The sequence below is a fragment of the Chrysochloris asiatica genome, unplaced genomic scaffold (genome assembly GCF_000296735.1).
Source record: "Chrysochloris asiatica unplaced genomic scaffold, ChrAsi1.0 scaffold00147, whole genome shotgun sequence".
Lineage (NCBI taxonomy): Eukaryota > Metazoa > Chordata > Mammalia > Afrosoricida > Chrysochloridae > Chrysochloris > Chrysochloris asiatica.
Genome location: NW_006408665.1, coordinates 4,356,494 through 4,383,012, shown reverse-complemented (window position 1 = coordinate 4,383,012; position 26,519 = coordinate 4,356,494). Strand labels below are relative to the sequence as shown.

The 26,519-nt window shown below is 38.1% G+C and overlaps 1 protein-coding gene across 1 annotated transcript in view; it reads left to right on the top strand.

Moving 5' to 3' along the window:
• Nucleotides 1–26,519, top strand: part of FBN2 (fibrillin 2) — a 393,529-nt gene that overhangs the window by 293,651 nt on the left and 73,359 nt on the right. The window contains exons 26-36 of the mRNA XM_006870689.1: nt 7,269–7,397; nt 8,182–8,307; nt 10,556–10,681; nt 11,105–11,227; nt 11,376–11,501; nt 11,828–11,953; nt 13,436–13,558; nt 15,836–15,958; nt 17,826–17,951; nt 21,065–21,187; nt 22,759–22,881. Coding sequence (XP_006870751.1) covers nt 7,269–7,397; nt 8,182–8,307; nt 10,556–10,681; nt 11,105–11,227; nt 11,376–11,501; nt 11,828–11,953; nt 13,436–13,558; nt 15,836–15,958; nt 17,826–17,951; nt 21,065–21,187; nt 22,759–22,881 — 1,374 coding nt within the window. The remainder of the gene's footprint in view (nt 1–7,268; nt 7,398–8,181; nt 8,308–10,555; nt 10,682–11,104; nt 11,228–11,375; nt 11,502–11,827; nt 11,954–13,435; nt 13,559–15,835; nt 15,959–17,825; nt 17,952–21,064; nt 21,188–22,758; nt 22,882–26,519) is intronic.

Here is a 26,519-nt window from a genome sequence, read left to right as displayed (position 1 = left end):
AGGGCCACTATGGGTCGGAACCAACTCAACAGCACTTAACAACAACAACAATATAGAATACTCAGGAGTCTTGGTGGTGTAGTCAGTTATATATCGGACTCTAACTGCAAGGTCAGCAGTTTGAATCCACAAGCCGCTCTGTGGAAAATGAGGCTTTCTGCTCTCATCAATATTTACAGCCTCAGAAACCCTATACATGGTCACTATGTGTCAGAACCAACTCAACGGCACACCACCATCACCTTATAGAATACTGGGAATGTGGTGGCTATAGAGGATAAGCAATGTACTGTGAGCCTCAAGGTTGGTGGTTTGAGCCCACCAGATGCTCTGTGGGAGAAAGAGGAGGCTTTCTGCTCCTGCAAAGATTTATAACCTTGGAAACCTTATACAGGGTCACTGTGAGTCAGAACCCACTTGATGGCATTTGATAGCAGCAACAATATAGGATACTGTTAACAATTTTTTTAATGCTTTCTTATGAATAAATTATAACTTATTTTCCTCATCTGTAAGCAGAAAATATTATTTCAGCAACCATCCAAGTCCAGATCTATCCCCATTTCCTTTAAATAAAGTGAAATTTCAAACTTTCATATTAAATAATAAAACATATTATTTCAAATACCTATAATAAATCTCCAAGTTCTACTTGTCAGATCTCTTTTTTCCTATTATCTTTGGCATCTTCCCTTTTCTCCCTGTCACACATCTGCTAAACTTCTTCTCAACCTCCACTTGACTGTCTGTCTCTCTGGACTGTTTTTAATCCCATGAAGCACCACAGCGGTCACCTATTCCATACTGTGTCATTGAGCTTACTCATATATCTACCCAGGCCAGACTATTCAAAGTATTCCAAAGTTCCCCGTTTCCTAATCCCCTCAACATTGTTATTTCCGCTTCTGGGTTGCTGAAGTTTGCTGGAGAGAATCTGGGGAGCTGACTAGAAGACTAGATTGCTGCATTCAGCTTGATCCCAAGTCCTCCCAACTCCTTCCAACACTCGTATTCACCTTTTCTCCACTACATATTACATTCCTTTCAAAATTGCTTCAAAATCTCTCCCCTGACCCACACGCCCACTCATATCCTTCTTTGTTCCCTTTCTTCTTTTTGAGATCAAAGCTCTAAACAGGATTGCCTTTGCCCTTCTCACACACCCTCCCTTATGATAGAATTTCCGTTTCCTTAGATATTCTCTTTTATCCAGTTTCAAAGAACAAGGGGTGATGTGTGCCCTAGACTTTGTAGTTAGTTCCTGTTTGCAAACTCCTTGCTCCTCCTGGTCCAATCTCTTTCTTAACAGGGCTGATTGCTCTTTCTCTCTCTAGCATGCCCTTCTCTTCACTGGATGCTTCTCCTAAACTTAGCAACATGCTCAAAGTGTTTCCACAGCTCTTCTTTCTACTCACACTGCCATCTTTCCCACTTTCACCTCGCTCTTAAAAACTGAAAGAAAAAAAAAAAATGTTTTCTCATTGTATATTCTTCTTTACTCTCCATTGCCCAAACCTTGCCTGGAGATGTTCTTCTCTGTTTCTGTGGTGTTTCCGCCTCTCTGGATTTTCTGCCCCTCAGATCTGGCTTGCGGGGTGGGGGGTCTTTGTTGAGCTGATTCCCAGGTGCTATCTCGAACTCTATTCTTCCCTGGGTTTCAGTCCCAAATTTTTTAATTCTGTCTGAACAGCCCATCACTCATATGTCAGTTTGTCTTACTGTTGTGGTTTCCATGTTGCTGTGATTCCGAAAGCAATGCCACTGTTCTTTTAAATAGCAACAGAGTTGCTGGTGGTAGAGAGGTTTCAGCTGAGCTTTCAGAAGAACACAGACTAGGAAGGAGAGATGGACTACTTCAAATATTTATGCATTTAAAGACATCATGGATCGTAGTGGGACACTATCAGCACCAGAATATTGAACATTGAAACATGATGAAAAACACTGGAATATTGTCAGATAGAGTGTTGGAACATGAGCCCCTTGGGTTGGAAGGCACTTAAAATATGACTTGGGAAGAGCTGCCTCCACAAGTAGAGTTAACCATGATGTTGTGACTGGAGTAAAGCCCTTGGGACATTTATGTGCTGATGGAGCACAATTCAAAATGTGGAAAACAGCTATAACCATCCATTAATAATCAGAACATGGAATGTACTAAGTATGGAGCTAGGAAAACTGGATATTGTCAAAAATGTAATATATGAACATCAATATCCTATGCATTAGTGAGCTGAAATGGACTGGTATTGGCCATTTTGAATCTAAAAATCACATGATTTACTATGCTGAAAATGACAAATTCAAGAGAAGTGGTGTAGCATTCATCATCAGAATGCCTACAGAATGATCAATTAATACTAGTATTGAAATTTATGAACCAAGAAAAGCCAGTGATGATGAAATTGATAAAACTCTACCTTCTTCAGTCTGAAATTGATCAAACATGCAATCAAGATATATTGATAATTAGTGGCAATTTGGAGTGCAAAGGTTGGAAACAAAGAAGAAGGATCAGTAGTTGGAAAATATGGCCTTGGTGATAGAAATGATATTGGAGATCGCATGATAAAATTTTGCAAGACCAATGACTTCATTACAGATATCTTATATAAACAATATAAAAGATGACTACACACTTGGACCTCACCAGATGGAATACACAGAAATCAAATTGACTACATCTGTGAAAAGAGACAGTGGAAAAGCTCCATATCATCAGCCAAAATACAGCCAAGGCCAGACTGTGGAACAGACCATCAACTGCTCAAATACAAGTTTAGTCTGAAGCTGAAGATAATTTAAACAAGTCCATAAGAGCCAAAATATGGCCTGGAATATATCTCACCTGAATTTAGAGATCATCTGAAGAACAGATTTGATGCATTTGACACTAAATGCTGAAAATCAGAAGAGTTGTGGAATGACCTCAAGAACATTATACAGGAAGAAAGCAAAAGGTCATTAAAGAAGACATGAAAGAAGGGAAAAAAAACAAAATGGATGTCAGAAGAGACTGAGACTTCCTCTGCAGCATAGTTACTAAAGCAAATGGAAGAAATTAGGAGGTAAAAGAGCTGAATAAAACATTTCAAAGGTCAGCTCGAGAAGACAAATTCAAATATTATAACAAAATGTTCAAAGACCTGGAGTTAGACTACCAAAATGGAAGAACATGCTCAGGATTTCTCAAGCTGAGGCAACTGAAGAAAAAATTCAAGCCTCTACTTGTATTGAAGAATTCCATAGGGAAAATATTGAATGATACAGAAAGCATCAAAAGAAGATGGGAGGAATACATTGAGTCACTATATCAAGAAGAAATGGTCAATGTTCAGCCATTTCAAGAGGTAGCATATGATCAAGAGCAAGTGATACTGATGGCAGAAGTCCAAGGTGCACTGAAGGCACTGGCAAAGAACAAGGCAGTGGAAATTCATACAAATTTAAATCTTGCAACAAATTGATGCAGCACTGGAGTTACACGCTCATCTATGCCAAGTTGTGAAGGCAGCTATCTGGCCAACAGACTGGAAGAGATTCATATTTGTATCCATTCTGAAGAGAGATGATTATGGGGAAATAATCGGACAATTATCACTAATGTCACATGAAAGTAAAATTTTGCTAAAGATAATATAAAAACAGCTGCAACTGTACATTGACAGAGAACTGCCAGATTCAGAAGAGGACTTGGAATGAAGGCTATAATTTCTGATTTCAGATGGATCTTGGCTGAAAGCAGTAAATACCAAAAAGATGTTTACCTTTGCTTTATGGACTAGACAAAGACTTTTGATTGTGTGGGTCATGACAAGCTGTGGACAATATTGCAGAGAGTGAGTATTCCAGACACTTAATTGTGCTTATGAGGAACCTATACATAGACCAAGAGAGTTGTTTGAACAGAATAAGGAAACATTGGATAGTTTAAAATTAGGAAAAATGTGTGCCAGTGTTGTATTCTTTTACTGTATTTATTCACCTGGTATGCTGAGCACATAATTCCAAGAAGCTGGATAATATAAAGAAGAACTTTGAATCAGGATAGGAGGAAGACCTGCGATATGATATAACCTTGTTTGATGATGAATTTCAAAGAACACAAGCCTTCAATATAGGTTGCACCTCAATATAACGGAAACAAAAATCCTCACCACTGGACCAATAAACAACATCTATATAAATGGAGAAAAGATTGAAGTTGCCAAAAATTTTTATTTTCTTGGATCAACCATCAGCACTCATGGAAGCAGTGGCCAAGAAATCAAATGATGTATTTATTGCATTAGGCAAATCTGCTGCATAAGACCTCTTTAAAGCATTCAAGGGTAAAGATGTCAGTTTGAAGACTAAGTCGGGCCTGACCCAAGCCATGATATTGTCAATAACCTGATATGCATGTGAAAGTTGGACAATGAGAAAGAGAAGACTGTAGAAAAATTGATGCATTTGAGTTGTATTGAAGGGAATATTAAAAGTGCCATGGACTGCCAAGAAAACAAACCGATCTGTGTTGGAAGTATAGCCAGAATACTCCTTGGAAGCTAGGATGGCCAAACTTCGTCTCTTACTTTATACTTATTATCAGGAAGGACCAGTCCCTGGAGAAGAATATCATGTTTTGTAAAGTGGATGGTAGCAGAAAAAGAGGAAGACACCCCCCCATACACACAAAGAGATGGATTGGTACAGTGGCAACAGCAGTGGGTTTAAGCATAGCAATGATTTTGAGGTTGGCCGAGGACTGGACAGTGTTCCGTTCTGTTGTGCATAGGGTCGCTATGAGTCAGTACTGACTCAATGGCACCGAACAACAATAACATCTGAACAATGTCTTTATAGTCTTCCTTTGTACCATCCACCCTTATTTCATCCTACTAGAATACTCCCCTGAATGCATTAATTGTTTAATTTCTCTCAGAATGGAAGCTTCACACTTAACGTTTGGTATCTCCATCTTTTGGGTAGAAAAGCTAAAAGCTATGTAAAATTTCCCTTTGAAATGGCTATTCAAGGACTTAGAACATTTATTCTAAAGTATTCTGACATAGGTTGAGCTTTTCAGGAAATGACATCTGAGCCAGAGCAGTACTGTATGAAGTCCTGGGGTGGCATTGCGGGTTAATGCGCTGGATTGCAAGGTCGGTTTGAACTGCAAAGTCAGCAGTTCAAGCTCCCCAGCTGCTCCTTGGATACCCTATACAGGGTTGCTATGACTCAGAACTGACTCAATGGCACTTAACAATAACAACAACCATTCTTTATCTTCTGCTTCTTATGTTTGGCATTCTCAGTCATCATACCTCCTCCTACCTCTGCATACACTAATTACCCACCTTTACAATCTAGCCACTGTAGCAACTTACTGTTTCCAGAAGTGCATTCTTTTTTCCTAACCTATACACTTGCTCCTCTGTTTGTCTCACATCTTTAAAGTCAGAATTTCTATACATCTTTCAAGGCCCAGTTCAAAATCCACTTACTTCCAAATTCATATCACAGAACAGCTAGTATACATAAAATAGAAACAAGATCTTTATAATTATTGATTCACTTAATACTATGCGGTAGATTCTCTAGTAGCATAGTGGTTATGAATTGGGCTGTGAACTGCAAGGTCAGCAGTTCGAAACTACCAGCTGTCCCACGGGAGAAAGATGAGGCTTTCTGCTCCTGTAAAGATTTACAGCCTCGGAAACCCTGTACAGGGTCACTATGAGTTGGAACTGACTCCACGGCACATCACAACCACAACCACCATATGGTAGATTCTATTGTAATCCCAATTTTATGGACAAGGAAACTAAAGCAGAGAGAGGTTAAATGACTTGCATACATTTCCTACAGAACCTTTTTACCGATTTCATCTGGTTCCAGAGTCTGTATACTTTACATTATACAGCTTCCACAACATCCCAGCAGCCAAAATTTGTCCCTGATTTTGTCATAGGACTTATTGTATGTTCTTCCTATGACTCTTTTCCAGTTCCTAGATACTGATAGACAAAAAGAGACAAAAAGTCATTGATTCAATTTGTATATTTTTACTGATGACTTTTTTAATAATAATTTTGTTTAAAAGAAATTGTTTGTATTTTTCAGTAGCCTCTTTAACTGGGGAAGTAAACAGGGACACCCAAAAGGTGGGAGAAAGCAGGGACTAAGCCCCCAAGAGAGCATGTACAAGTTATTGACTGACTAAATCCTGTGATTTCAAAAGTGAAATTCTTCAAATTAATCAAGAGAAGCTGGCAGAAACATTGGTATCCCCACTGTGACAAAATGTGTATAAATGGGTCATGTTACCTTTGTCCTTCATCATGTTTTGTAAATATGGCTTCTCTGTTGAAAAACCCCAGTAGACCTTATTACAGGTTTGGAAGACTTTTCCAAGATGTGAGACAAACAGAGAGGAGCAAGTACATAGTTTAGGAAAAAATAATGCATTTCTGGAAATAGTGAGGTGCTACAGTGGCTAGATTGTAAAGGTGGGTAATTAGTGTATGTAGCAGTAGGATGAGGTATGATAAAGAATGGTTGTTGTTAAGTGTCGTTGAGTCAGTTCCAACTCATAGGGACCCTGTACCAAAATCAAACTTGGAAAATATAAACCATGCTATTGGAAATTCTTATGCACTGTAGCATATGTAAAATGACAAATAAAAAGATACATCATGTTTCTTCATGATTTTTTATAAGATCAGTAAGCTTTTCACGTTTGAATGTGACACCCAAAAGGTGCATCTGAATGTGACACACTGTGCATGACCTTGCTTACTGCATCTGCCTGTGAGCCTTTCTATCTCTGGTCAGCCAGACTTATCTGCTCAGAGACATGGCCCCACCTTCCACTGCTTACACTATGGACAGATGGAAGTGGGCTAATGTAGCAGAACCAGTGTAGCCTCATCGCTACCCATGGGCATCATTCCATGTGCTTCTTGCTTCCTCATATACCATACCTCATTCGGCACATACTGCAGTTGTGTAGCTCATCCTTTTAAGCCCCAAAGAGAAATCCACAGTTCCAGAATTCTTAAAGGCAGAAAGCTACCACCTGCCTGTTGGTGGTGGCCGTTTTGGCAGTTGGGGAAAGGAATGTACCTAAGGCCCTGTCTACTCTGTCAAATCCACTAAAAACATACCTTCATTCTGGTAGCCACTGGGTTCTCCAACATTTCACTTGAGGGTCAAATCCTTCTCCCTGCCCTCTCAACTCATTGTTTTGTTTTGTTTTGTTTTGTTTTTCCAACTATGTGAATTAGACATCGATGAGTGCAGGATTTCTCCTGATCTCTGTGGAAGTGGAATCTGTGTCAATACCCCAGGCAGCTTTGAATGCGAGTGCTTTGAGGGCTACGAGAGTGGGTTCATGATGATGAAGAACTGCATGGGTAAGCATGGTTAGCGCGCCCGCTCCAGACTTGAAACCAGATGAGCACAGACGTGTTTTCTCAACCTGAGCTTGTCTCCAGAGCTCTTAACAACATGCTTGTTAAGTAGCTGTGGTGGAAGAGAGAACAGATTAAATGTCAGACAGGAAATCTGTTCCTGGATTGTCAACTTCTTGATGCCTTCATAGCAGTGAAGTATTGAGGGTAGATTTTTATTCATAGAATCAAGAATGCAAACACAACCTAAGTACTCAGGAGACATTCAGTTAAAACGTGGTGACCCCAGAGTTTATATTGAGTCATGTTAATCCCTTGCTATGTCCTTTATTTGTATATTATTTCAAACTCTTTGACTATCAAAAGCCTCTGAGTCCACAGTTTTATTTTCATTAAAACCAATGACTTATCTCAAAGGATTTAACAGGCAATTGTACTAAGTAGGCTCTCAACCTATATATTTTATTCACTTTGATTAGAGAACTAGGCACCAGAATAACCAACTGCCATATATGGTGTCTTGCGGGAAAGCTATTATAAAGTAAATAGTGTTTTTTTTTTTACTTCTTATGAGCCTGCTCATTATTACAAGTAAATTTCTTGATAGTTTACAATATGTGAGAGCCGAGAACCTTTACCATTGTCTGCTGGTAGTGGAAAATGTGAAGAGAGCTTTATCTCAAAACCTGTTAAACACATACCTCAGCTAGTATTCTTTCTCCCTTGCTGTTTGTATGATTTTCCCCCCTGAGAGTTCTTTAATGGATCTCACGTTTTTACCTTTCAGACATTGACGAATGTGAACGTAACCCTCTCCTTTGTAGGGGTGGCACCTGTGTGAACACTGAGGGCAGCTTTCAGTGTGACTGCCCACTGGGACACGAGCTGTCACCATCACGCGAGGACTGTGTGGGTGAGTTTGTCTCCTCAGCCCATAGACCCATCAAGCACCACTGGTAAAGATAAGAAGTGTATTTTAACAAGCCTCCTGCTGTTCCAGGAAATCCAACTGACTGAAAGTTGGATATTTAGGCACACTGCATTTGGGTCCAAACTGTGTCTTCAGAGAATGACACACTTAGTGACACACTCAAGTGAGCTTGCATCGTTGTCACCTTCTTTTCATTAAAAGCCCAGTCAAGTGGTGCTTATATGAGGGCCCCAAGGAAGGCCATACAGTTCCACATATCCCAAAGAAAGCTGTATCTGTGTAGAAACCTACTTGCTCACCCATGTGTAGCCTGCTTTTGCCCATACAGCCCATTCCCTCAGGCTACATCTGCTCTACCCGTCCGTTGTCATGTGTGTGAACACATATGCTCTCCCCCACCCTCCAGGTGTCACAGAAGTCCCATGGTCTCTCCACTGCTCTGAACTCAGTAGGGATGGCAGACGGAGATGGGAGATGACTAAATAACCCAGGAATGAACAATCCATCTTAGTGCTTTTGTAAATATATGAGGACCTCTCTGTTTTAGTATAGTGGCTTTAAAACTTAGATTTACACTAGAAAGAGTTTCTTCATGGGAAATAGTTCTTGAAAGTGTACTCAAATATAAAACATTTCAAAATAGAACATGTCAATTTAAGAAGATAATACTGAAAATGATTCCTTACTACCCAGATGTTTATTTATAAGCCATATAAATGTGTGGAGTCCTGGATGTGGCGATATAGAATAAGTACTGGACCACAAGGTCAGTTTGAACCACAGTCGGCGATTCAAGCTCACCAACCACTCCTCAGAAACCCTATACAGGGTTGCTATGAATCAGAACCAACTCAACTGTACTTAACAATAAACACATACATATTGATGTGATTAGATGCACAATGAACCTTAAACCAGGGATGAAATTGATACTTTTAAAAGATGAATGAAAACATTTTAAACATTTCACTTTAATGGTGGTGGTGGTGATGTGCCGTGGAGTCGGAACCGACTCATAGTGACCCTGTACAGGGTTTCCAAGGCTGTAAATCTTTACGGGAGCAGAAAGCCTCATCTTTCTCCCGCAGAACAGCTGGTAGTATTGAACTGCTGACCTTATGGTTCGCAGCCCGATTCGTAACCACTATGCTACCAGAGCTCCTTCTCTTGCTAATAGTTACAGAATATTTATTCGTGGTTGAGTATTCATACTGTAATATAGTGACTGAGGCTTCTAACTGTAGTGTTAGTTTAGCTTTTTTGTTATAGTTTAGCTTTCATAGACCATATGTTTGAAAAGTGTTTCTCAAATACAGAAGGCACAATATAAAATATACATTTATATACAATACAAAGTCTGTGATCATGGGCACAACTTCATAGTTCACCATCTTCTTGGTAACTAAGAATGTTGAATGAATTTCTTGTCACATCTGTTTAGGTTAACATTGTTTTTACCTTGTATTGTGCTTGACAAATAAATATCTTGTACAAGGAAAAGTATCATTCCATCATTTTCTTGCTATTTTCTGTTACTACTGATAGTTTTTTATTCTACAGTTAGATGTTTTTTAAGACATCTACCCTTTTTTTTTTGACGGAGAGTTTATTTTAAAATAAGTAAAGCAAGCTGGAGATTTACTGATACAGGCGTACTCAACACAATACTAAGAAAACAAGTAAAGGTCCCACTATTAATGCTTTCATTTGTGTGGAACCAACAGAATTTCCTCAGAATTTCGAGTTCTGTAGGTAACACTTGACCATGGAATAAAGACCAGGTTAGCATGTCTGTGCAAATACATACACGGAATCTTGTAAGCTTCATTTCTGCCATGTTCTATATCTGCACTGTCTAAGATACACTAGTCACTAGCCATGTGTGGCTATTTGATTTATATTCAATTAAAGTGAAATACTAATGAAAAATCCAGTTTTGCTCTTACCATCCACATTTTTGAAGTGTTCAGTAGTAGCATGTGTGGCTACATATTGGACAACATAGATAAGGATTTTTTCTACCATTTTAGCAAGATCTACTGGGCAGCATTGCCCTAGATAGAAATAAATAGGGCAAGAAATAGATTCCAGTGTTTGTTTCTGTACCCCAAGAGATTACCTTGCTTCCCCTGAAGTACACACTGGAGACCACTGCACTAATACAGCATGTATCTGATAGTTTTAGTAATGGGTTATTACATAAGGCATTCATTCTGTGTATCTTTTGTAGATATTAATGAATGTTCCCTGAGTGACAATCTCTGTAGAAATGGAAAATGTGTGAACATGATTGGGACCTACCAGTGCTCCTGTAATCCTGGCTACCAGGCCACACCTGACCGTCAGGGCTGTACAGGTAAGGGTGGGCTGAGCAGGTCTGCAATGTATGTCTCAAAGCAGACTAGGAAAACTACTGACCCTAAATAGATAGCAAAATTGATCAGAGAGCTCTTTGCCCTAATCTGAGCCTAAGAATTGGGGCAGACCTCTAAGATGCCATGATTTGGAGGTTTTGCAGAGGAATCACTAGTCTTTTCTTATAATAGAAGATTTCCTAAAGTCCATAGTTTTTTACATTTCTGAATTCTTCAACTTTAAGGACACTGGAATTAGATGTCCAATGGGATGCTGTCTAACTGGAAATATAAAGAACTAAGAAGGACTAATGATAATTACAAAAAACCAAATTCAAAGCCACTTAAGTCTTTCCTGCCTTTGTTGTAAGCAAGTGAACCATCACAAGTCATCAAGTAATGTGGTGTTAATGTTCTTTTCACAGATGTTGATGAATGCATGATAATGAACGGAGGCTGTGACACCCAGTGCACTAATTCAGAAGGAAGCTATGACTGTAGCTGCACTGAAGGCTATGCCCTGATGCCAGATGGGAGATCATGTGCAGGTACCAAGAGAGAAACACACATGCTTTACACACGTAGCTAATTTTATTTTCTCAATTGTTGAGTGGAACTGGACTGAAAAAAAAAATTAAAAAATAGGTGATCCTAATAGAATCAACTTTGTTTTCACTTGATGTTTTGTATCATCAGATATTGATGAATGTGAAAATAATCCTGACATTTGTGATGGTGGCCAGTGTACCAACATTCCTGGAGAGTATCGCTGTCTCTGTTACGATGGCTTCATGGCTTCAATGGACATGAAAACTTGCATTGGTATGTATCACAAGAACAGGATTAATATTTATACAGACACATGCACACACACACACACACACATTTTACATATGAGTAGAAAAAGACTTTTGTTGGTTGTAGTCTGAAAAATTCAGATCATCACATTTAAAGCCATGAAACTAAAAAGGAAGGACTATTTGGGGACAAGAAAAGTCTTAAAGATTGGGTTGTGTATTTGTGCACTATTAGGTCTTACAAAATAGTTCTATAAGTTTTATCTATATATTTCAGTACTGTGCTATTCAGTTTAAAAAGATAGCTTCTAAATTACTAATTAGCCAACATACTGAAAATTCATTTTCTAGATGTAAATGAGTGTGACTTAAATTCGAACATCTGCATGTTTGGAGAATGTGAGAACACCAAGGGATCCTTCATCTGCCACTGTCAGCTGGGCTACTCAGTGAAGAAGGGGACCACCGGATGCACAGGTAGGTTTCAAAGCCAACCTTTGGTATCACTTCTTCCTTGCTCTGTGAGACCAGTTACCCACAACCAGACTGTGATGAGTAACTGGCTCATCTCTATGTAGCATATCGCCTCTGCCACCCTCACCACTTAACTGACTGTGGATACCAACAGGGTGAGTGAGCATGTGGAATCTGGTTCTCATGTCCTTCTGGTGGCTCTTTCAACAATATTCATTTCTAAATATGACTGCTGCCCAAATAAGAGACCACACATAAAGAAGGAGCTCTCAAGAGAACATGAGGTGTCACGTTTTTTTTGTTGTTGTTATTATAGTTCTTCAGAATGAGTGAAAATGAATCTACAGGTCTGTTTTGACTTCCTTTCTCCCTTCCTTTCCCTCGTATTTCCTCTCCTTTCTCTTCCTTCCCATTTGGCTCTCTTTGATTAAAACAAGCCCCCCCCCCACCTTTATTTTACCCTAGTTGCTTGTCTTCAATCCACTTCACTTCTTTGCTCATTCCAATCATTTTATCCCTTTTTCTCCCTCTCCATTGAGTAGTTTTAGCATTTTTGTATACAGGTGGAGCTAGGAAATCCCAAGGGTGAGGGTTTTTTCGTCACTGTTGTATTTATGGTCCATGTATGTGGTATTTTACTCAAGGCCTACGGTGGGTGGCTTTCACTGCAGTCTGGCCCTTCAACTGACAATTTCAGGGAAAGGCAAGTCATGAAAAAGGTGTGCTCTGTGGTTCTGTAGGGATATAACTGGGTTGATGTGAAACCAGTACTGTGTGTGCATAGTACATAATTATTGACCTAGACAGTGAAGACTATTCTTTCTATAGAAAGATTTAGGACCCCAAATGTCTATGTTTATACACACAGACACCTCTCATAAAGCATCTGGTCACTATCCACATAAGAGTTCCAGTGGATATTGTTCCATATTCTCAAACAAAACAAATATATTCACCAAAATGATGGATGTTTCAAACCCTATAAAGTTTTGTATTGATTCTAAAAAACAGAAAAGGCCATGTAAGTTTTAAAAGAGAATGTACTATTTAAACCAGTTGCCTGGGAATGGATTCAGACTGGTAGAAGCCCCAAGTGTGACAGATCAGAACCATGCTCCCTAGAGTTCTCAGAGGCTGTTTTTTTAGAAGTTGATCGCTAGGCCTTTCTTCTAAGGTACCTCTGAATGCACTCAAACCTCCAAACTTTCACTTAGCACCTCTGGGTGACATCAACTCCTCCTTGCCACTCTTTTCACGGAGTAGCTGGCAGTTTCCTCTAGGTAAGGGCTTGTTTGATTTCTTTCTTGAACTTGTAAATCTAGAGTCAACAAAAATACAAATAGAAGTGATACTATTGTTTATCCTATTCAATTTTGAGTGTTTCCATATGGATGCTAAAAATTTTGCCTATACAGAAATCTACTTGGAAGTGGAATTAATTAGTTTGTATTTTACCTTTTTCATATTAACTGTCATTTCCTAAAGATGTGGATGAGTGTGAAATTGGTGCCCACAACTGCGACATGCACGCCTCATGTCTGAATGTCCCAGGAAGTTTCAAATGCAGTTGCAGAGAAGGCTGGGTTGGAAATGGCATCAAATGTATTGGTAAGTTTTGAACTTAAATATCATTTGCTAAGATGAAATTCTTCAGGGCTCTTCTGCATCTTTGTTAAGCCACATACATGAATTGGAAAATGCTGTTCACTTTCACTGATTTTCTTGTAAATAAAAAGCTATCATTCACGCAAGGTAATTCCTGTCTGTGAGTTTCTTTTAACTTGAGTATAAATGATCAAATCACAATATGTCTCAGCATCTTTTTTTTTTTTTAATATGTTGTTTTTCAGCAAAAATCATTTGTTATGCAGCCTGTGATTGACAGGAAAATGACTAATATACTTTTCCAGTCTATTCATTGAATTATCAGTGAGATTTTAAATCCAGTGAAATAAACAGAAGAAATTAAAAGGTCTTGTCAGATAACATTAGTTTGTAGTAAGTGGTCAATGACTTTCAACTCGAAAATAGAATCATTCTTACAGGCAAATGGAAGGCAGTTGCTATTCCCCAAGTTGTGTAGTTTAGAACCAGCATCTAATAAATTTTTTATAGCCCTGAGGCACAGACTTGGATAATACCCTTGCTGGCATTCACAGTGCAGCTTACTATGCTCAATGTTTTGCGTGCCTGAACAATAACATATTTCTCCAACTGCTAAGAACTATCTAGGTCAATTTAAAATAGAAAAGAAAGTCAGCTGAATTGGCCTTCCCATGATGATTCATTAAAAGCTTACAGGTCTGCAGCCAGAATTAAAGAATGACCCTAAAGTCTCTTAACCATTACTATAAACTGGTGAGAATCTACTTTTCTATCCATTCAAATGTTCTATGCTTGTCAGATGTTTATGAGATGGCTATAAAATTTAAATTATCATAATTTTCAAATAGCTTTGCTAAGTAGCGTTCTATGATGACTTCATTATATTCACTAGCTACCCATTTGTCAAGCCATCCCTCATTAATTTCACTACTTTTTAGCCATGTCCTCATCACATGTCCTAGTCCCATTTGCCTGCTGTTTTCTCTCCTATCTTACTTAAATTTTCTCTCTTCTAGCTTCACTTTTTTGTGATTTTTGCTCTTACATCAATCTAGCCAGTTCCCTGGTGGTGCTGTAGGGTAAGCATTGGGGCTGTTAACCATGAGATCTGTGATTCAAAACCACCAATTGCTCTATGGGAGTAAGGTGAGGCTTCCTGCTCTCATAAAGATTTACAATCTCAGGAACCTCCATGTAGTGTCACTATAGTCGGAGTTGACTCCAGGGCAGTGAGCTTTTTTTTTTTTAAATCTTCTGGCTAACAGTGGCAAAGTGGCCTGCCTTCTGGGCAAGTGTTCAGTTTCCAGTCACCCCTACTCCATTGTAAATATCAGTGACCCACCCATTAGCATCAGCATTCCCTTGCTGTAGTCTTCGTATTTCTCTGTCTCTCTCTGCTGGGCTCTCTAAGAGCTTCCTCCCTCTTTGAAGCCCTTGCATTCCCTCTTCTAATGGCACCACAGTAATCTTTTAAATCTGGGACCTGATCTCTTCAGTATCTTTGTTTTAACTCATTGAATTTTGTTTAACATCTAGCCTTTTTCCTTTGGTTTCCAAAGCCCTCTGCCGTCTGTCCACTGACCATCATTCTAGCTTCATCTGCTGTCACCCACCCACAGATGCTACTGTGACCTCCTGTAATTTCTTTAGGCCAACCAAGTTCTTTCCCTTCTCTGTGTTTTTATATATGCTGTTCCTTCTGCAGGAAATACCCTTCTCTGCTTCTATTCAACAGGCTAACTCTTGCTTATTTTTTTGGTGTGAACATAGTTCAATAATATTTCTTCTGTGGAGCCTCCCTTGATCCTGCAGTTCAAATGAGATGTCCCTTTTATTCTCCCATTCTATCCATGTAACGTTTCTTCATGGTACATTTACAATAATTTTTATCAACTTCAGAGTTTAACATCTCTCTTCCACTGGATTGAGTTCCCTGAGATCAAGAATCATATCTCAGTTTCCTCAACTATAAAGTGAACTTAGAAATTCTAGGATAAATTTTTTGCTCTGGAATTCAGAAATATATTTAACCATTGCATTTTAGTCAACTAGGTAGCTCTCAAAATGCTTCAATTTGTCGTTTTGACCTGTTTTGTGATATGAATACTTTGGATTATATGTCTGAGAGCTTAGAGAATTAGAACTATAGTCCCTACGGGTAAACTAAAACACATTCTATTCAGCCAATTTACATTTCAATGAAGACAGATTTGAATCTTTTTGTGTGTTTAAATGTTCCATTTTCCTTTGTGAGTTGTATTATGTCTTCTTTGCATGCAGATCTGGATGAATGTTCTAACGGGACCCACCAGTGCAGCATAAATGCTCAGTGTGTAAATACCCCAGGTTCCTACCGCTGTGCTTGCTCCGAAGGGTTCACTGGAGATGGTTTTACCTGCTCAGGTGGGTGAACATCCTGAGGGGTGTTCTGATGTGATTTTCATGGACAACTCTATATATGTTTTCCTTATTTGAAGAAGGCTGTAGTTAGAGGAGGCTGAAATAAATACCTGTTTTTATACTAGACTGAAAGATGAAGGTGTAACTTTCTCTTACTTTGAGCACAAAAACATGAAGAATTTTAGAAAATATTGGTTGAGTGTTAAAATAATGTCATTTGTTAGTATCGTGGTTGTCATTTATTAACATAAGGGTCAAAAACTCAATCTCTGGAGCATACCACCTGCATTTAAGTCCTGACTATTTTGCTTATTGGCCACATCACTCTAAGCAAATTACTTAACCTATCTGACCTTAGTTTCTCTCTTTTCAATGGGCATAGAAATAATACCAATAAAACCTTTTTAAGTCTTTTTTATTTCTTATCACTAAATAACTATTCCAGTTCTTTAAGACATGACCTACTCCAATCATAGCTTTTTAATGCATTTATCAAAATCTCAGTAGCTTATCAGATGGTATTAATAAGATTGAATGGCCTAATAAAAATAAGGGGCTCTGAGATACATGTACTAAGAGATAAAGAATCACAGCTGCTAATCGCCTCATGTTCTTTGAAGAGAAAGCATTCGTTATATACATGCTTGTTTATATGAAACTGGGTCATTTTGCTGGATGGTACCTTTCAGTTTGCAAGATAGGTATATCTCAGCTGATTTTCAGTACACAATTTAACCCCATAATTAAAAGAGAGACTTCATTTTCTTCTAATTACTGACATTAAAAAAACAAATGAACTTATTTTCAAATGCCTCTTTAAGACAACATGTGTTTTTTCTAAGTGCTAACTACTTTTAAACTTGGCATATTGTTATCTTTCCTAACATTTCCATGCACAGTCAAGTAAAGAAAAGGACATGACTTTGGTGTCAGACACCTCTGTAAATCTACTTGGGCCATGTCACATTAGCCTGTGATTCTTCACTCTGGCCTCAGATTCTTCCTCTTGTAAACCTCACAGGATTGGTTAACCAAGCCAAAAATGCATCTCCCATAACTAAGCAAAAAGATGGCAAATATTAGAAACTCAGTAAATATTGCACACATGCACACCCAAACACTCACTCTTTTCCATTTGAGAGAATTAAACAACTTTTCATTCTAGGAAATGCATGCGTGCATAATTAAGATCAGACTATTCAATAAGATTGTAATGACATAAAAGAAATGTTATCCAGTTCCATAAATTGGTACTCATTTAATTAAAACACTTTTATTAGTGAAAGAATGAGTTGTTCATTCTAATACTATAATGTTTTCAAATGAATTAATACCATTTTAAGATTAATTCCAATATTCTTTGGTTATATGTAAATGATGTTGGTATAATATTGATGCATCATCCCATTGGCTGTCAAAGAAACTAAAACAGATTTGCAAGACACCAACATTCTTCATTCTTTCTGTTAATCATATTGGAAATGAATGGCAGGCTATAGATTACTTAGCTCTGCTTTTGAGTTTTAAAAGGAACCCTAGTAGTGTAGTGGCTCACGAACTGGGCTGCTAATCATAAGGTCAACAGTTGAAATCCACCAGCCAATCCGTGGGAGAAAGTTGAGGTTTTCTGCTCAATAAAGATTTGCAGTCTTAGAAACCTTCTACAGGGTTGCTATGAGTCAGAACTGACAAGATGGCACCCTGCAGCAATATCAAGTTGTGTAAATCCTTATTTAGATGAATATGAGTAAGTGTTTTCATGCTAATGAACATGAGCTCAATCTGGGTTGATTTAGTTATAGAGCAAGGGAAGAAAATGTTACGAAATTTGGAACTGTATTAATAGAGATGTAATTTGCTTCTCCCACAGACATTGATGAGTGTGCAGAAAACATCAATCTCTGCGAGAATGGACAGTGCCTCAACGTCCCGGGTGCCTATCGCTGCGAGTGCGAGATGGGCTTCACTCCAGCCTCAGACAGCAGATCCTGCCAAGGTTGGTGGCTGGGATTCCAACTCGTTTTCAAGTTGGATCAGCTATAGCAAATGAAACCACAAAAAGGGCTGGAACAGGCTCCACCTGGAAGCAGAATACACAGCACATGCTGCACATATAAAAGTCATTCATTTAAGCACAGATTATTTTGCCGAATGAATAATGATGAAGGCTTTCATCTCATGAAGTTTTCCTGGCCAAGAGCCAGTAGTTGGAAATTTGGCTCTTTCTTCCTTTCTTTTTCTTTTTTTTAATCCATTTTTTTTTCTTTTTTATCACTAAATAAATGACATGTGGAAAAACTATTCAGCTTTTTAAGCTATGATATATGACCTATCCCAATCATTGCTATTTAATGAGTTTCTTGAATCTTCAGTAGCTATATTTGGCATTTACCTGCATGACGTGTGCTGTGTGTGCACTGGGCTGGAAGTCATGGGATCTTCAGGGACTCATAGTTAGACACCTTTTGCCTAGCAGCAATGTCTCCTTCTAACTTATGATGTCATCTTCCATCTCCTAGAAATGGGGCTTTGTGCCGTGGATTTGGTTCTGACTCATAGCAACCCTGTACAGGGTTTCTGAGGCTGTAAATCTTTATGGGAGCAGAAAGCCTCATCTTTCTACCGCGGAACAGCTGGTAGTTTAGAACTGCTGACCTTAAAATATGCAAATGAGGTTTTGTGCCTAGTATGACATTATCCCTAAAAATGGGATTTAGATTTTCTTTTAAATTACAGACTCAGTTCACCTTTCATAGACTTTTGGACCATCATTTTATTTATAGGATTCATGAAAATGTAAACAAAAGAAAAGAAAAAAGGTTGAAAATTATACACTATTAAGATTTTACAAAACTAGTGATACATAGAAAAATGTTATATACCCCCCCAAAAAAGAATACAGCTGAGCAAAGATTATAAAATGAAGCCATATTAAAGACTGTCTTTTCATTAGTGTTTAAGGATCAGAAATCGTAAATAAGAACACATACACACACAATTCACCAGAAGTGAACAACCAGCAAAAATTATACAACCTAAGGTGGCTAAGAATAGAGCTTAACTTTGCTCTGCCACCAGAACGACACTGAAAAGGAGGTGCCAAAAAGATCATTGAATTTTATATAAATAGCCACCAATTTGGAGTGAATCAGAACAATAAGATGAGTAGAAAAGATGATGTTAAAACTAAAAGCACTGACACACCTACAATTGACCTGCTAAATTGTGCAGACTCTAAGGCATTTTACACAAGGAAACTGTAGCCTTAGCTTCGGTTCTTCTCCAGTTCTGATTTCCTCTTAAGCCCTGAAGCCAATTAGTAGAAAATGTGAGTCAATGTGAATACGGAATTACTTGATTTATGACTAACATCAACTTGACAAGGTGGAAAAGGCACAAGTCAGCAGTAGCTAATCATTTTCTCCAACATAAAATTTCAAGTTACTTCTTTATCCACAAGACAGAATCTCCCCTTTGTGTTTCTAGTCCTGTTTCACGGGAGCGGGTCCTGAGATAGCCCTCTCTAAAACTCTTCTCCAGACCCACTCCTGTGTCATACTAATTACTGTTTACTTTCTTTGCAGTGGAATAGACTGCAACACTTAAATAAACACAAACTGGGATGCTATACAGTAAAAAAAAGCGGCTAGTGGGTTCAAATCCCTGGATTTTGAGTTAGAAGTTGAATGTTTAACCTCTGCACCACCAGGGCTTTCTAGATTTATACAACTCACTTTTAATAATGGCCCTTTGAGCCAGTTCCAACTGATAGCTACCATGTACAGGGTTTCCTAGGAGCATCTGGTAAATTTAAACCTCCGACCTTGTGGTTTTCCTACAGCACCACATTAGTATTCCCAACAAGGGAGTCTTTGGAGTCCCAGTATGACGTTGCAGGACAAGCACTGTGTTGCTAGCTGCAAGGTCAGCAGTTCAAACCCACCAGTAGCTCCTTGGAAACTTTGAACAAGGTCACTATGAGTTGAAACTTTCTCGACAGCACTTAACAACAATGAGTCTTTATTCTTAAACTTGAAAAGAAATCCACTGCCCATTGATTTGAACTTTTAAAGAATTTGAATCATGCCATAAGTCTTAAGTAATTAAAAGGCAATATTTAAACTACTACAAATGGCCAGAACTGTGGCACTGTGGGTTAATGTGCCAGACTGCAAAGCCATTTGAACTGCAAGGCAAGGTCGGCAGTTCAAGCTCATGAGCCACTCCTTGGAAACCCCTATACAGGGTCACCATGGGTCGGAACCGACTCGACGGCACTTCACAACAACAACAGCAATGTCCAGAGAGCTTATTAGACTTAAATATAACCATTTCAAGACAGTAGCTTAGGATGGATTATCTAGTCCAGCCTAAAATAATATGCCTGGCTGCATTTTCAGAAAATTAGCTTATTTGTGCTCAAAACTACCCATTCTCTTCCTATGAGCAAAAATGGAGATCTTGCAACAGAACAGCTGTACCACACATTTTTGAGTGAGGAATGATAACTTTTTATTTATTGATCTTGATTCAGAACCTCATGGTAGAATTTCTGACTTGAGTTTAATAGAGATACTTCAATGAAACTTACAAGAATATGGATGGATATTCTTTATTACATGTTATTAAGGAGAAAAAAATGTTTTATAAAATCTAAGATAAACTAAAAAAAAACATCGTAATGATACTTTTAATTTTGAAAGTTTATATTGTATATGGCTGTTTTTTAACCTACCGATTCTACAACATCTTCTCCTTGAACTATTTTACTAGAAGATGTGAAGTTTTAAAAAAAGAAATTTATACTTTGATTCATTTTGATAGATTTCACATTTCATATTTAATTTTTGTTATTATTTTGTTTTAAGCCAACTCTTTATTTAAATGTATCGTAATTCCAGAAACATATTTTACCAATAAAATAATATTTCTTTTACATCTTAGTTAAAGTAAGCTTATCACTCATTTTTTGTCATATAGTTGACTTCCCTAGCCCCCTCCAAAAATGTTAACTGCATGAAAACATCTGAGATAGAAACATTCACTAATATTATACAGTAAAGCTAACTTTTAAAACTATCCTAATAAGGTTTTCTGTTTCATCTCCAGATATTGATGAATGTGCCTTCCAGAATATTTGTGTCTTTGGAACATGTAATAATTTGCCTGGAATGTTTCATTGTATCTGCGATGATGGCTATGAATTGGACAGAACAGGAGGGAACTGTACAGGTATGGCCAACTAAGGGCATAATTATGTCCTGATTAGTTGAAGTGAATATTCTATCCTAGGTATGAGAATTCCTCCACTTTCTGCTTAGCTAAATTATATGTTGGGTTATGCATTTATTCTTTTCCTTTTTTTTTTTTTTTAACATTGTGGTTTAGGTGAAAATGTACAGAGCAAATTATTTTCCCATTCAGTAGTTGATACATATTTTGTTTCTTGACACTAGTCGCACACCCCTCAGTGTAACAAACAGCTCTCTTCTTGTTTTTTAACTGGGTTCCCTGTTTCCATAAACATATCTTTCTTGCCCTTTCCTGCCTTCTGAGTTTTAGTTTTGGGCAAATTCTGCCTTTTTGGTCCTTTTGGTTGTTTTTTTCTGAGATGCATGTTCTTTAACTGTGATACTGTTCACTTTATGGGCTAATATTTGGCTGAAAGATGATCTCTGTAAGTTGGTTTATTTCATTTGCAGGTCTTAGTCTTGGGGGGGGGCAGGGGGGGTCCACCTATCTCTGTCAGACCAATAAGTAATGCTGTTGAATCTTATTCTACCTATTTCTTCAACTCTTCCCAGGACCTTCTACTTGATCCAGGTCAAAGTGGTGGGTAGGGGTAGCAAGGCACCATCTAGCTCTTCTCTTCTCAGGCTAGTGAAAGCTGAAGGTTCTGTGGGCCATTAGTCCTCTGGACTAATTCTTTCCTTGAATCTTTCATTTTCTTCATTCTTCTTTGCTCCAGACAGGGAAAGACCAATAGTTGTATCTTAAATGGCTATTTACTAGCTTCTAAAAAACCTCAGGGTTATAGGGTTTTTCTTTTCTTTTCTTTTTTTTTTTGTTTGCTTGTTTGTTTGTTGTTGTTTATTATAAAGAAAATTATATCCAGTATTATACTCAGTCATGGAATTGATCTTGGTTGACATTAATCAACTTCTATGTAAATAAGTGATTATCAAATATATTACATGAAACTAGGAAATTATTTCTTCATATATGTATATGAATGCATATGTGTGTGTGTGTGTATATATATATATATATATATATATAGTTTTAGTGAAGCAAATAGTGACATTTTTTCCCTCAGAATTGTATCATTTCTCTATTAAGCATATTAAATAAGCTTAGTATAGTAACTGTATGTTTCATCTATGAAACATGTTTTGGGTACATACAAGTATTTAAAATGGACTTTGAAGTGAAATGGTTCATTCTAGTTTGACCCCTCCTGAGAATTTGCATTTCCACCCTAGATATACTGAATCAGGATCTACATTTTAGCAAGATCCTCAGGTAATTGTATACATAAGACTCACCTGGGAATCTGTAGGAATCAGGACAATGTAGAACTGCCCCATAGAGTGTCCAAGGCTATAAAACCTCACAGAAGCAGACTGCCACAGTCTGCTTCAATGAGTTGGAACTGCTGACCTTTTCGTTTAGCTGGCAAGTATTTAATCACTATACCCCCAGGGTTTCTTGACTTATAAATAGTCCACCAAATTCTTATGAACCACAGAATGCCGAGTGAAATTAAAGAAGGTAATGTGGACATCTTAAAATGTTTTTCCTAGATATTGATGAGTGTGCCGATCCCATAAACTGTGTCAATGGTCTATGTGTCAACACACCTGGTCGCTATGAATGTAACTGTCCCCCTGATTTTCAGCTGAACCCCACTGGTGTGGGCTGTGTGGGTAAGTAAAACCAACATGAACCAAACAAACAGAATTAGATAGAGCTGAATATTCAAATTTTTGTAGCAACAAACAGGCAATAAATGTTGGCTACAATTAATTTAAAAAAAGAAATAGAAACTAGATTGCATAGCACTGTATGATCATCTGTATCATATTTATCTTACAAAGTATATTTTGAAATGGGGATTTTAAAGGAATATGATCCAACCTCTCCCAGACTTAGAAACCAAGAATCAGAAAGAGACAGAGACTTGTTCAAGGTCACAGAGCTGGCACATGGACAGGACTGAGGCTATATCCCAAATTGGCTGCTCCTCGTCAAGTGATTGAATCCCCCAGGGCAGCCCAGTGTGCTATAGCTAATACAATACTCATTTATCTCTCTCTTTTTAAAAGTTTTATTATATCTTGAGTGGATGTTTACAGAGCCAGATCATCATTTTTACATTCCACAAATCATACACTGTTTCATCTCAATGATTACAGTACCATCAATGTAACATCATTTACTCTACTTGTTACCATTCTTGCTTCTTTCCCAACCCTTCTGAACTGTGTCCTTAGGTAAGTGCTGCCCTTTGGATCTCAAATGGTTGGCCATTCTATGGTGTGAGTACCTCATTGGTGTTGTTAATCCACCCTGTATACCCAACAACAAAATGATAAAAAGAAAGGAATTGTGGATAAAGGGATTTCATTAGCCAAACCCTTGTAGCGAGAGAAGCTGGGTGATGGGGAAGAAAGAGGAATGCTTTAATAAAGGTTATTAGTATTTCTTCTCAAAATTCCTATAGCATCTCTGAATGTTAGAAAATTAATGACCCTTTTGTGAGTGTTTAGGGTCTTAATGTGGTGTGTAGGGTAAACGCTGGACTTACCCACAGGTTTACACTTCAGACTCAGAAGCCACTCCTCAGACCTTATACAGGGTCATCCTGAATCTGAACTGAGTCAATGACACTTAACAACAACAGCAAATGAATGTTTGCTCAGAGGAGGAAATGGTCTGGAAGTATCCTGAGAGAGTACCAAAATGAAAAATGAAAATTCTTTGCTTCAATAGATATCAGTCTGCAGTCTTCAGTTACTTTTCCTTTGTACCTGCTATAAGTGCAGAGAAAACTTTGTCACTGTATACACACTTCATATATTTTCAAGTTTCACAGAAAATCTTAGTCAGGATTTATGGCTATTCAACTTCAAGTTTTGACTCTTTATTCAAAATCATTCAATAAGTATTGAGTACCTTCACCAACTGGAGCTTGTGGGTTCAAACCACTGACTTTTCAGTTAGCAGCCTAATGCTTAACCCACTGAACCAGAAAGTCTCCTTTAGAAAACAAACATTAAGAAGACTAGATCATTTGGAGTGTTGGCGGGATGTTGGCCTCAAGGAGCCCTCTGTTGTGCTGACCGAAATGTAGATCAGAGCAGCCATCTGGAGAATTATCTTGCACTATGTGGAACAGCCAAGAAATCAAACGACATATTGCTTTTGGCAAATCTGCTGAACAAGTACTTTTTAAAGTGTTGAAGAGCAAAGATGTCAGCTTGAGGACTAAGGTGTGCCTGACCCACGCCATGATATTTTCAATAATGTCATATGAATATCAATAACGTCATATGAATATGCAAGTTGGACAGTGAATAAGGAAGACCGTAGAAGAATTGATACTTTTGAGTTATGGTGTTGGAGGAGAATATTGAAAGTGCCATGGGCTGCCAAATGAACAAACAGATCTGTGCTAGAAGAAGTGCAGCCAGAGTGCTCCTTGGAGGCCAGGATGGCGAAACTTCGAATCGCATGCTTCGGACATACTGCCGAAGGGAGCAGTCACTGGAGAAGGATCTCATGTTTGGTAAGGTGGAGGGTCAGAGAAGAAGAGGAAGACCCCAGCGAGATGGATTGGCCAAGTGGCAGCATCGATGGACTCAAGCGTGGCAACAGCAGTGAGGTTAGCCCAGGATCGGGTAGTGTTTCGTTCTGTTGTCCATAGGGTCACTATGAGTCAGTACTGGCTTGATGGCATCTAACAACAACATGTTGTTGATGTATGGCGTATAGTCAGTTCTGATTCATAACAAATCTGTAAGACAGTATAACGTCCCCATCAGATTTCCCGTGATCCTTGTAAGGGCAGATTGTCAGATTTCTCCTGAGGATCCACTCAGCAGGTTGGAACTACCAGCCTTTCCGTTAGTAGCTGAGCATTTAACGTTATACCATTGGACTCCTCTGTAGTACTCAGATTTGAATGCAGTCAATTTTAGATTTGAATTTTCTTGTTGGAGCAATTCTGTTTTGTAGACTGATATTTCATGTCTTTTGTTCTTTCTTAGAGGTCTTTCAAAGAACAGAAACTCACTCACTCTATTTGCAATTTCCATGTTGAATCCTTTTATATTAGGTGTATTAGAAAGTTAATGATCTTATTTTTAACACAACTTGAAACATTTTGCTATTTCATCATTACTCATAATGCCCAGTGATGATTAAAAAAAAAAAAAAAAATGAGGAAACCTAAAACTGTGGCATCAGTAGAAGGATGGTACAATATTTAAATAAAATGTCCTTGTGGTATCACCCTTCCATTTTCTTGTGATGTTTCAAAAGAAGACTGTAAACACTGTATTTGGAATTTTTCTTATTTAGAATGCATACGTCTTCTTTTTCTGCTCATATGACAGAGGAAAACTGACAGTGGAAAATATTTCTCAATCATTAAATGAACCAGAAGGTGAATAACAGTGAGACAGAGAAAAGCACTCTAGTCTAGATGAAGTTGATGAAATCGAGTCTATAAGCAAAATCCAGCCTATCAGTCTTATATGCCAACACAATAGATGACTTTTCTCAAACGCAATACTTAATGAATAAACAACACATTTCTATTGACAAAAAACATATGATAGTCTTATCTACTTAATCAATAGGGTGTGCAGTTTCTGGGAAGCAAGACTTTAGCTATGTCAGGTTCCTGTAATCTTTTATCCTGTATGCAAAGGTTGTATAACAACATTTAATTGATAGGGTTTAAGTAGACAAGTGATGAAAGCAAGTTTGCATACAAACATTAATAGAAATTAATGAAATAGAAATAAAAGAAAATCAGTGGATCCTTACAATATTGTTATTGTATAAATCAATTACACTATTGTTATGACTTTGCCATCAAGTTATTTTCTGACTATGACTATCCCATGTGCATAGAGTAGAACTGCTCCATAGGATTTTCATGGCCTCTGGATGATTCTGACTACCAACCTTTCAGATAATTTTTGTTGTTGTTAAGTGCCATTGAATTGTTTCCAACTAATAGCAACCCTGGGAGTCCTGGTGTGGTACTGTGGGTTAATGCACCAGACTGCAAAGCTCTTTGAACTGCAAGGTCGGTGGTTCAAGCTCACCAGCTACTCCTTGGAAACCCTATACAGGATCGCTATGGGTTGGAATCGACTCGACGGCACTTGAAATGGAACGCATCAACATCGATATCTTAGGCATTAGTGAGCTGAAATGGACTGGTATTGGCCATTTTAAATCTGACAACCACATGGTTTACTATGCAGGGAATGACAAATTGAAGAGGAATGGTGTTGCGTTCATTGTCAAAAAGAACATATCCAGATCAGTC